The sequence below is a fragment of the Kogia breviceps genome, chromosome 8 (genome assembly GCF_026419965.1).
Source record: "Kogia breviceps isolate mKogBre1 chromosome 8, mKogBre1 haplotype 1, whole genome shotgun sequence".
Lineage (NCBI taxonomy): Eukaryota > Metazoa > Chordata > Mammalia > Artiodactyla > Physeteridae > Kogia > Kogia breviceps.
In genome coordinates this window covers 82,288,070-82,301,118 of record NC_081317.1, presented here as the reverse complement: position 1 = coordinate 82,301,118, position 13,049 = coordinate 82,288,070, and the positions used below count along the sequence as shown (strand labels likewise).

The 13,049-nt window shown below is 33.8% G+C and overlaps 1 protein-coding gene across 7 annotated transcripts in view; it reads right to left on the bottom strand.

Moving 5' to 3' along the window:
• VPS13A (vacuolar protein sorting 13 homolog A) overlaps nucleotides 1–13,049 on the bottom strand; it is a 266,390-nt gene that overhangs the window by 236,980 nt on the left and 16,361 nt on the right. For all 7 annotated transcript variants that reach the window (XM_059071189.2, XM_067039602.1, XM_067039598.1 and 4 more), the window contains exons 2-6: nucleotides 11,617–11,660; nucleotides 9,141–9,183; nucleotides 5,419–5,514; nucleotides 5,052–5,153; nucleotides 17–126 (exon numbers count right to left, since the gene is read on the bottom strand). In XM_059071189.2, the coding sequence (XP_058927172.1) occupies nucleotides 17–126; nucleotides 5,052–5,153; nucleotides 5,419–5,514; nucleotides 9,141–9,183; nucleotides 11,617–11,660 (395 nt within the window). The remainder of the gene's footprint in view (nucleotides 1–16; nucleotides 127–5,051; nucleotides 5,154–5,418; nucleotides 5,515–9,140; nucleotides 9,184–11,616; nucleotides 11,661–13,049) is intronic.

Sequence of the window (13,049 nt, the reverse complement as noted above, 5' to 3'; positions counted from 1 at the left end):
CTATTAAAATACTTACATCATCTTCATAGCGAATATGGATGTTGGAAATTTTCACTTGAAGATTTTTTATGATCTGAGTAATTAATTTTTCTGTAAAAGTGTCCTGTTTCTCCACCGGATGTTTTTCTACAATTGCAAATATCCATTTTTAATTTGAATGAAAATACACTCTATGTGTATACACTTACTGAGGTAACATAACTGTTACCTTGTTAAAGAAATATATCTGTATTTGTAAACAAAACACTAAAAGCCTGCTTTCCAAAAGTCTTACATACCAAAAGGCTTTCACTGGTGACTAAATGCACACAGTTTTCAAAAGCCACTTTCTTATCCAATCAAACTAAAGCCAAATATGTAGAATTTACTGTCATCAAATTTTATAATTTCTGTTAGCTATACCTGAGTACATAAGGATATAGAAAACAATCAATTATTAGGTAAGAATTATGATAGGCTTATAATAGAAGAGCCAGAAACAGTAGCAAAGAATGAATCTCTGCTAAAATTTATGCTATCATCATAAGTTGTCTGTGGTTAGAAGTATAAAACAGCTGAATATGCTCCTTCCCCAATGAATACAAAATAGCAAGATATAAGATCCTTTCCCTCTCTCCTTTTAAGCAAGGATGAAGGAAGTTCATCATTTGTTTCATTTTCCAAAATGAGATTAACTATCTCTTCAATACTTTCCAGGGAAATATAAAGAATAAAGAATTGAGGTTCCTAATTTCTTTTTTAATATGCCTGTGATAACCACTAATTACTAACGTTTTTGCCCCCACATGAAAATGCCAAAGAAGGTGATCTCCTTTCCTATTTCTAGTCCTATTCCACCTGTATATACATATTGTCTATCTTTTCCTCTAATGACCTACTACTCCCTAATTCAGCTGACCCAGAAGGTCTCAGATAAAGAAAACTTGATGAAGATATCATATGTACATCAAAGACAAGTGTGAGTGAACAAGAGATAAGTGAATATATTTGAATATACTGAAAAGGACTTTATTTTATTTTTGTGGTACGCGGGCCTCTCACGATTGTGGCCTCTCCCGTTGCGGAGCACAGGCTCCGTCCACGCAGACTCAGCGGCCATGGCTCACAGGCCCAGCCGCTCCGCGGCATGTGGGATCATCCCGGACCAGGGCACGAACCCATGTCCCCTGCATCGGCAAGCGGATTCTCAACCACTGCGCCACTAGGGAAGCCCTGAAAAGGACTTTAGAATTAAAAAGTGGAAAGTAGAATATAAACTCTTTGAAGACAGAACATTTTATTTTAAATGTTGAATGAATCCCACCACTACCTAATAAAATCCTCTGCTCTATAAATTTATTCAGTCATTCAATTAAATGCTAAATCTTTCTTTCCCCATCCACTCGTTTCTTTCTGACTTCCTTATCTGGCTCTGATTCCATAATAAATTATTTCACCAACATTTTAAACTCTGTGTTCTCTTTTTTTCTCCTTTTCCTCTGTCAATAAAGCTCCAACCCTGCATAAAACCAACAGTTTAGGGCTTCCTCGGTGGTGCAGTGGTTGAGAGTCCGCCTGTCGATGCAGGGGATACGGGTTCGTACCCCGGTCCGGGAAGATCCCACATGCCGCGGAGCGGCTGGGCCCATGAGCCATGGCCGCTGGGCCTGCACGTCCGGAGCCTGTGCTCCACAACGGGAGAGGCCACAACAGTGAGAGGCCCACATACCACCAAAAAAAAAAAAAAGTCTACTTTTTATATAAACATGTGTATGCCTTGCCAGATGAATAGTGGAGGAGAAAAATTACAACAGAACAGATTGCAGCTACTGTAAGTTAATCGTTACCAACTTCAACTCACCAGCAACCTTACTACATTTCTCCGGTCAACTTGTTCACACTCTCCAGAATAACTATTACAAAATTCTTTTTGATACTCTTCAAAGGTCCACCAACACTTCCACCGCTCTCTTTACTCTTAGCAAATGACCTTAAAACTATGGAAAAAATAGAAGCTTCTTTTCTGCAATCATCACTCAATCAAAACAGCTTTTTTTAAAGATGACCAATGACCTCCATGTCATAAATAAAATAATTATTTCTTAATCCTCAATTTACCTGATATCTCAGCAGGATCGGACATATTCTTTGCTTCCTAAAGCACTCTTTTCCCATGGAGATATAATCTCCAAATTTCTTTCTCCTTATCTAACCACTCTTTCTTGATCTCTCTTCTTTTTCTTTTTGGCTGTTTTCCTCCTCTATACAATCCTTAAATGTTGGATTTCCTTACAGCAGGCTCAGTCCTAGAAATGTTTCTCTTCTCATTCTGTACTGTTGCTGCAGGGAATCTCATTCACACCGTATAGCCTGAATTATCATCCTAATGCTGACAACTGTCAAAAGTATACTGGATAGGGCTTCCCTGGTGGCACAGTGGTTGAGAGCCTGCCTGACGATGCAGGTACATGGGTTCATGCCCCGGTCTGGGAAAATCCCACATGCCGCGGAGCGGCTAGGCCTGTGAGCCATGGCCGCTGAGTCTGCGTGTCCGGACCCTGTGCTCCGCAACGGGAGAGGCCACAACAGTGAGAGGCCCACGTACCGCAAAAAAAAAAAAAAAAAAAAAAAAAGTATACTGGATAAAGTCGGAAGTGAGATATAATCACAGAGAAGTTGGTACATTCAGTAAACTACAAAGGTCAGTATGGCTGGAACAAAGAACAGAGAAGATATGAAAGGGATGGGGCCAGTAATTAGGCTGGAAAGGTACAAAGGATTCAAATCATAAGAGCTTTTATGTATCCTGTTGAAGAGTTCAAACTTCTACCTGATAACAAACAGTAAGGTATAACTGATGTAATTTAAGCATGGTTATTTATATTTTAGATTTAAGTATAAATAAGAGGGACTTCTGATTAAACATCAGTTGCATCTATTTTTCTATTCCTCAGTAAAAGTAAAGGCAAAAGTAAAGGGGAAAAAATGGATAAATCTCCAAGACCAAAAGAAAAAGAGTGTAGAAGAAAAAATAAATAAGAGAGAAACTCCAAAATTTAGAAGCTGGAAAGCAGACAGCCTTAGACAACATGACAGAGGAAGAAATCTGATCCTAAATGCCCATAAATGAAGATGCCAATTGGATTTGGCAGGAGTTCTTGCATATGACACCAAAGGCACAGGAAACAAAAGAAAAAGTAGACAAATTGGACTTCATGCTACCCAGAGAATGGAAGATAACTTGCAAATCATATATCTAATAACTATTAACATCCAATTATATAAAGAACTCCTACTATTCAACAATAAAAACAAAAAAAAAACAGTTAAATGATGGGCAAAAGACTTGAACAGACATTTCTCCAAAGATAACATACAAATGGTCTATAAGCACATGAAAAGATGCTAAAATACTAATTTTTACAGAAATGCAAATCAAAACTACACGAGATACCACTTCATCCCATTAGGACCCTATTATCAAAAATACAGAAAACAACAGATGTTGGTGAGGATGTCAAGGAAATGGAACTCCTGTGCACTGCTTGTGGGATTGTAAAATAGTACAAGTCCCTGTAGAAAACATTATGGCATTTCCTCAACAAATTAAAAAGAGTAGAATTACCGTATGATCCAGCAACTCCACATCTGGGTCTATACCCAAAAGAATTAAAAGCAGCATCTCAAAGGGATATTTGTACACCCATGTTTGGAGCAGCATTATTCACAATGGCTGAAGCACAGAAGCAACCCAAGTATCCACTGATGGATGACTGGATAAGCAAAATGTGGTATATACATAAAATGGAACATTATTCAACCTTAAAAAGGGAATTCCAACATATGCTACAACATGGATGAACCCTGAAGACATAATGCTAAGTGAAATGAACCACTTGAAAAAACATGAATACTACATGATTCCACTTACATGAGTACTGAGAATAGTCAAAATCATAGAGACAAAAAGTAGAATTGTGGTTGCCAGCGTCTGGGGGTAAGGGGGGAAGAATGGGTGGGTTATTGTTTATTGGGTGTAAAGTTTCAATTTTACAAGATGAAAGAGATATGAAGAGATATGGTGGTGATAGTTACAATACAATAAATGTATTTAATACCACTGAGCTGTATACTTAAAAGTAGTTAAGATGGTAAATTTTGTTATACGTATGCCACAATTAGAAAAAATTTTTTTTAAAAAGAGGATGGGGGTAGGAATGAATGAAAACAAGAGAGGAAAACATAATTATAAGAAGTGTTGCCAGGAAATGTGTTAAATCTCCTTTAATGTTCTTTTACCTGTTTGTCAGCAGGTAAACTGTTTATTATTGCATTTTTTAATTTAAAAAAATAAATGCATGGCAAGGATATTTTGATCAGTACACATATATTTCTTTTAAGATGCTTAGCTATCAAATGTAGGACAGAGGAGCATAAGGTAAGCAGATGACAAGGTTAGGAAAATGACTTTATGTTTAAAGATAAGGGAGGCTACATTATATTTATATGCCAAAGAGAAAGATTCACTAGAAGGAGAAGTTAAGAGTCAGAGTATAGAGCGTAGGTGTTGATGGTGACACCATTACTATCACTAGCATAAGTGGAAAGGTATTAGATTTCTGCAGGACCTCTCTGTCAATGACAAAAGAAGTGGATTGAAGTAATGGACCATTTTGGTCTAGGCTGAATAGGAATGGATGTAAGCCAGAGGGTAAACAGATTTGGGAAAATATATCAAGAGACTAAGTAACTCCAAAAGGTGAAGAATTGATAAAAGTGGAATAAGAAAGAGACGACAAGAAAGGTAAGAAAATATGCTTGATGAAATTAATTACTATAGTTAAAATCTAACCTTACTCTTATAAGCTAGGGATATTATTTGCACTAAGGTAAATTTCTGTAAGGTAACATTTCTATAAACATGATAAAACATAGAAACATTAAAATTCCTCATGTAATAAGATTCTGTCATATTTTTAAAGTAATCTCAGTGCTTCCAGAAGAAAATAATACTCAAATGTGATAAATATTTAGGTCTTTTCCGCTTTTCTTATTAGCATTCTTGTTTTTACCTTGATCAGCTACTTTTCGTTTTGCTTCTTCTATCCTTTTCAGTTCCTGTTGCTTTGCTTCAAAGAGTTGTTTTTCTTCTTTTAAAGGATCATATTTTATTCCTACAGGAAGTGTAAAAAAAGGTAGAATCTTAATTACCTTAAATTTACTCATTCCAAAAAATATCTTGGAAAATAATCACTAATTCAAAGTCTGCAAAAATTAGAGTAAAAACCAATTTATGTTGTATTATCAAATACCAAATTTAAATATTTAAAAAATCTCCAAAAATGCACCAAAATTATTTGAACAAACATAATTATCAAATATATTTTTCCATGCACAAAAAAGAGTAACTGAAATGATAATGTTTAAAATTTGACTTACTAGAAGAAGGCACTATGAGTAAATAAATGTCTTCCAATAGAGCTTCAACTGGTTGGGTATAAAGGTTTTTCCATGGAATTATAAGACTAAGATTACCTACATGAAAAAAAAAGACAAAAAATATAATTATTTCAACCTAGATTTACTATCAGCTTATTTTCTGTCAGGCATTAAAAGAGATAACAAAGTAGCCTTTGACCTTATGAGCTCATTAACTTTGTAGAAAGCTATTTTACAACCATAAACAGAAAGGCTTTATAGTGATGATTTGAAATTATTTGTACTAGTATTGTTGGAAATTCTACTACACCATATTCTAAATATTTAAAGATTTCTATTTCTGGTGATATGTACCACAAACATACCAATATTATTCTTCCATTAATCAACCACCCTTGATATTATAATATTGATTTTCCCCAATTCTTACTCAAAATCTCTAAGAAATATTTTTCTCATACTTTGACAAGGTAGGTTACATACTTTATATGTGTATTTTTTATATATAGATTTTACATATATATTACATGGTATATATAGCATATACATAAGTATGATTATCATAAGTGTATGTACTAACAAATTTCTATGGTAACAATCAAGGATCCTAGGCAATATTAGAAAACCGCTCCAACTAATGAAAATATTTTACTACAACCCAATAGCAAAGTATTTTTAAAAGCATTAGATTTCTTAAACTAAAAAATACTATGTAAGTGGCTGATTATACTATTAATTCTAGTTTTATGTATTTACAAAATTTCTATAATAGTTTTTTTCAGTATTTTAAAATTTTTTTACAAAGTATGAATCTCTAGATTTAGAAATAGTTGTCATGACTGGGGAAGGCAAAGACTTCTTAAATACACCAGTGTTGCATTAACTGGTTAGTAATACATACTTAGACATGTCGCATTACATAACCCCCAAAATCCATGTTTTAAAAAACCCCAAATTGAGAAAAAGATTTCTTCATACTAAGTCAATTCAGAAAAAAAACAAAGAATCTGATTTCTAAAAGAGGAATAACTTTCTAAGTTTTAAAATCAGAGAAGATAGTGACCATTTCAAATTTCCATACTATCCAAAATATAACCAAAATGAAGTGAGCAAATTGGGAAAGATAATTGTGACGAATTTGACAGTTTACTTATAAATGTATCAAGCAGACTGCTTACACACATATACACACATACATTAATAATCCAACAAAGTAAGTGAATAAAAGGACATAGAACAGTGCCACAATAGCATTAAGGATGCAAAGAAACACATATAAAACTAACAATGTACCCTTTTTACCACTAAGTTTTTTTTTTTTCTTTTTAAAGCCAAACTGTTTTTTCCTCTCCTTATGAAGTGCAGGCTTCTTATAGAAAATTTAGAAAATTCAGAAAAAATATAAACGAAGGTAATTTCAAAAATCTTCCACATGAAAGCAATTACTTTGAAAATACGTGAGTATTTATATTTGATGTGTATGTAATTCTGCATGCTAAATGAGGAAAACTTTGAAAGATCAGTAAGATTAACAACCCCCACTAATGGCAAGGGAGTTAACAATATGTTCTTATAAAACTGGCTGTACTACTGTACCACTCATTTGGAAATATGTACTTCTTTCATTCAACAAATTGTGTTCCTACTATATGCCAAGTATTGTGCTAAGCAAGGATACAATAAAATTAAAATAAAATTTTAAAATTAAATCCACTTCTCAAAAAACTTACTGTTTAGAAGAAAAATAAATAATAATGATATTAAAGAATGTCAGGTTCTATGATAGAGATATGCAAACGACACCTTAAATGATTCTCAAGATTATCTTATGTATTAGGTATTAGCGCAGTGTACCTTCTACCACCTTATATTAACACTGAAAATTACCTTATCATCATTTTTAAACATGGTCAAAAACGAAAAGAGAAAGGAAAGAAGGTAGGTTCTAAATGAAAGCAGGTCGATTTACTGCCCTTATATATATTTTTTAAATTTTTCTTGAATTGATGTTAAATTTATATACACTGATTTACAATGAATATAGTTATAAAATTCAATGACTTTTAGAATATTTTCAAAAGGTATGTGAAAATGTTTACTGTAATATTTTTGTACCAACAGAAATATAAGATTACATTGTCCAAATATGCATTCAATGGATTATTACACTACCTTAAGAAATAAGGGAGGTCAAATTAATGTGGATTATGAGCAATCTTTATTAAATATTAAGTTAAAAATAGAATATAAAATCATACATATACCATGATTATAGGAAGTCAAAATGTTCACATGTAAACAATCATTTAAAAAATCTGCAGGGCTTCCCTGGTGGCGCAGTGGTTGAGAGTCCGCCCGCCGATGCGGGGGACGCGGGTTCGTGCCCCGGTCCGGGAGGATCCCACGTGCCGTGGAGCGGCTGGGCCCGTGAGCCGTGGCCGCTGAGCCTGCGCGTCCGGAGCCTGTGCTCCGCAATGGGAGAGGCCACGACAGTGAGAGGCCAGCGTACCGCAAAAAAAAAGAAAAAAAAAAAAAAAAAAAAAAATCTGCAAAGGGCTTCCCTGGTGGCGCAATGGTTGAGAGTCCGCCTGCCGATGCAGGGGACACGGGTTCATGCCCCGGTCCGGGAAGATCCCACATGCCGTGGAGCGGCTAGGCCCGTGAGCCATGGCCGCTGAGACTGTGCGTCCGGAGCCTGTGCTCCACAACGGGAGAGGCCACAACAGTGAGAGGCCCGCATACCACAAAAAAAAAAAAAAAAAATCTGCAAAAATAAATATATTAGGTGGGTGACATTTTTCCCATCTTATCTATACTAAATAGTCTTTAAATTGTGGGGGTGGGGGAAAGAAGGGAAACAATTTGAGTCTCAGCAATGTAAATGTAAATGATTAAAACTTTCTTTGGCATACAGTCTAATACCAACTGTAAGAGCACAAAATTGTGGAGACATTCATCATGTAATTTATATAAGCTTTCAGAACACCTTGTTCCCCAAGTGACACCAAAACACTGCAATAACATTATATAAATTCTACTACACAAATTATCTGTATAACAAAAAAACTTCCAAGTCACAAATAATAACACTATCATCTTGCACAATACTTAAACCAATAAAGTTTAAACAATAAAGTTAAAACAATAAACCAAAATAATTTAAGAAACCAAACATACATGTCTTTATTAAACATGTTAAAACATCATATTTGAATCAATTATTTCTGTTCAACCAATACATTTAATATGTAAACTACAAAAACTGGAAAAATAATATAAAACAAGAAAGACAGCACAGTGTTTCCTAGAAAACTAGAAAACTTCCAGAGCGGAAACTAGGTTTTTGATTGGTTCCTAGCCATACTGTCTGGATGATCCAGACCCTACTCCTTATACCACATATCCATGGCCAATTGGAATACAGCAAGGATAACTAGTCAGAAACCTAAGAAACTGAGACAATCATGTTCTCTATTAGATTCAACGTTTTGATCTCAACTCATTTTAACACTTAACAATATGCATAATTTCACCAGTACTGAACAAGGGATTCATGGACAACATTTTTAACTTACACAACTAAGCTCTATGTAGATGAAAACACATAATGCTTTTAATTTATGCTCAGAAACATTATAAATATCACATTATAGAGATATTAGACATATTATTCTGGTTGCATGTCCAACAAGAAGGACATTCAAATAATAAGGATAGCTTACCTATATGGCCAACTTTAATTTTAAATGGTACATCCAGTTGACTCTACAAAAAATACACATATGTAAAATATTAATACATATACAGTTCAACAAAACAGATGACTACTTGTTTCTTCCCAGAATTACTTAAGGGATTTAAGTTAACTTACACCTTCTCTTTACCCTCAACAGTTATTTAAATTTATAAATACATAATTGAAATATTATCTTCAAATCCATAAAATTCAGAGACTGATCACTTTAAAATAACTACAAAAAACTTCTACAGCAATACTGACCCCTAAGTTACCCATACCAGAATCACTACAGCTTTTACACTGCTTGAAAAAAGGAAAAAGAGAGTGGGAAATTCCACTGTCAATTTGTATTTGTAAGGAGATTAAACTCCATTTTGCAAAAAATCCTCAAATAAATTTCTCCCCATTCAATTGAGAAAGGACAACCTTTTCAATAAATGGTGCTGGGAAAACTGGATATCCACTTGCAAAAGAATGCAGTTGGACCTTTATCTTATGCCATATACAAAAATTAACTCAGAATGAACCAAATACCTAACACAAGAACTAGAACTATAAAACCTTAGAAGAAAACAAAAGGTAAAATCTTCTGGACACTGTATTGGGCAATGATTTCTTGGATATCACATGAAAGGCACAGGCAACAACAACAATAAAAAAATGATGAAGTCAATTTCATCAAAATTAAAATTTTTTTGCATAAAAAAACTTTGTACACAACACTGTTAACAGAGGCATAAGACAACCCACAAAATGGTAGAAAGTATTTGCAAATCATATCTTCTGATAAGGGGAAATATCCAAAATAGATAAAGAACCAAAAAAAAAACTTGATTAAAAAAAAATCAGCAATGCTTTTCAATAGACATTTCTCCAAAGAACATATAAAAATGGCCAATAAGCACACGAAAAGATGCTCAGCCTCACCAGTCATTAGAGAAGTGCAAAGGAAAACCAAAACGATATACCACTTCATTCCCATTAGGATGGCTGTTATCAAAAACCAGAAAATAAATGTTGTCAAGGATGTGGAGAAATTAGAACCCTCATGCATTGCTGGTGGGAATTCAGGCATACCTCATTTTATTGTACTTTGCTTTGTTGCGCTTCCCAGATACTGCGGGGGGGTGGGGGGTGTTGTTTGTTTTTAACCAATTGAAGGTTTGTGGCAATTCTGTGTTAAGCAAATCTATCAGCGCCACTTTCCCAATAGCGTTATTTTTATTTTTTTTTTTTTGGTGGTACGTGGGCCTCTCACTGCTGTGGCCTCTCCCATTGCGGAGCACAGGCTCCAGACGCGCAGGCTCAGCGGCCATGGCTCACGGGCCCAGCCGCTCTACGGCATGTGGGATCTTCCCAGACCGGGGCACGAACCCGTGTCCCCTGCATCTGCAGGCGGACTCTCAACCACTGAGCCACCAGGGAAGCCCAGCGTTATTTTTTAATTGAGGTATGTAAACTGGTTTTTGAGAATACAGTATGAGTAAATATAATTTTTATATGCACTGGGAAACCAAAAAATTCATGTGACTTGCTTTACTGCGATAGTATTCACTTTATTGCAGTGGACTGGAAACGAACCTGCAAAATCTCCAAGGTACGCCTGTGTAAAATGGTTCAACTGCTATGGAAAACAGTGTGGCAGTTCCTGAAAAGGCTAAACATAAAATTACCAAATAATCCATCAATTTCACTTCTAAGTATTTACACACAGGAACTGAAGGTAAGAACTTGAACAGACATGTATGCTAATGTTCATTGTAGCATTATTCACAAGAGACAAAAGGCAGAAACAACCCAAGTGTCCATCAACAGATAAATGGACAAAATGTGGCATATACATACATTGTTCAGCCAGATAAACGAGTGATTTTCTGATAAATGCTACAACATGGATGAACCTTGAAGGAATTATGCTAAGTAAACTAGACACAAAATGACAAACATAGCATTATTCTATTTATATGAGGTACCTGGAATAGGCAAATTAAGACAGACAAAGTAGAAGTTAGCTGGGTATATGGAGAGAGGGAATGGGGAGTTAGGTATTTCTTACTGGTCACAGGGTTCCCTTTGGAGTATCAAAAATGTTTTAGAAATACATACTGATGACAGCTGTACAACACTAATTCATGCCACTATATTCTACAGTAAAAAATGATTAAAATGGTATTAGGAAAAAAAAAAACCCTGAAGATGATTGGAGAGGTAAATTAAAAATCTAAAATGAAACCATATAGGAAGTTATAAATTTTAGAAATATTTTTAATGGGGAAAACTAAACTGTCAGTTTGTACTTTTATGGAGATTAAAAGTCCATTTTGCAAAATTCACATCTTACAAAAGTTACTTTTTAAATTTTTTCTCAAACTTAAATAATTTAAGATGTTAAAGTAAATCAGGAAGAAGTCTATGTAGCTAACTGCACTAATACAACAATTTTTATAGTCAAAACCTACCAGGGCATTTTCTTTAATTTCAAGATTCTTCAAGGCCACAGCTCCTAAAAAGAAAAAATTATTAAAAAATAAAATTGAAATTTTCAAATAACTTTTATTTTAACAAGTTAGGTAAACTTCATTCCTAAATGTCATATTAAGGAAAATAATCATAAAAATGTACATAACAGAAACAGAATCCAACTATGATTGTTGGCTCACCTTCATCCTTCAACTTAGTTGAAGTTTGTATGTCTGACCAAAACATCATTTACTATAAGTTCTGACCTCTACAGTTGTAGCTCACTGTAAATGAATACATTTTCATCAAAATTATACAAATAATATGAATTTACCAACACAGCATGATATAAGAAAATATAGGAAAAATGAACTGTATTTAAATGTATTGGTAATTAGCAATTGCAAAGAAATTTTTAATCCATCAATGTGAGGTTAACAAGGATTTCCTAGAGATACTGAATGTTGTCATATCTTGCTCTGTTTTAATTCTGCTACACAAAATGAATGCCTTCACTTTTAAGCAATAATTTGAATATGAGTAACTGCTGTCTAGACATTCACATAACGTCTGGGGAAAACAACAAGAAATAAACATCAGTAAACATCTAATAAAGGTAAGCTATACAATTAGACAAACTTATTGATCCATTGTAGTAGTGACCAATCAGTGAATGATACAGGTACATGGAGTATCACTTATTGTTTTTTCTACTGTAATGTTCAAATGTAGAGCGTAAACTTTTCATTTATGGATAATTCTTTGTACTGGCAGCCTTCAATATACTTTGTGCTCTGAATATATTTTCGAATCAATATACTATGCAGACATAAAATGAATTACTGAGTATAACTGAAAAGTGCTATACTGTAAAACATTATTTTACATTAAAATGTATCTTCTATAAACAGCTTTAAATAAGTCTATAATGTTATACAATATCTCCACATACTGGTTAAAAAAAATTAAATTTGATAGAAATATTTCTATCAAATACTCTTAACAAATAAAAAAGGGCTCACAGTGCAGCAAAATGAAAAATACATGACACTGAAATAAAAAGATTAAGAGATAATGACATTAAAATGTCCAAAGTTAATATTTCCATATAAAACTAACTTTAGATGCTTGTAGTACCATTTAAAGTACAAGTGATTTTAGATTTTTGGTTTTTCCGGTTACCCTGAGGTTTTTGTATAGCAGTCTATATATATATTGGGTTGGCTAAAATGTTCGTCCGGGTTGTTCTGTGTATCTTGCGGAGCAACTCAAATGAACATTTTGGCCAACCCAATATATATATTTGGCCAACCCAGCATATATATATATATATATATATATATATATATATATATATATATATATATATATGGGTGTGTTTATATATATATTTATTTATTTATTTATTTATTTATTTATGCAATTGTTTTAA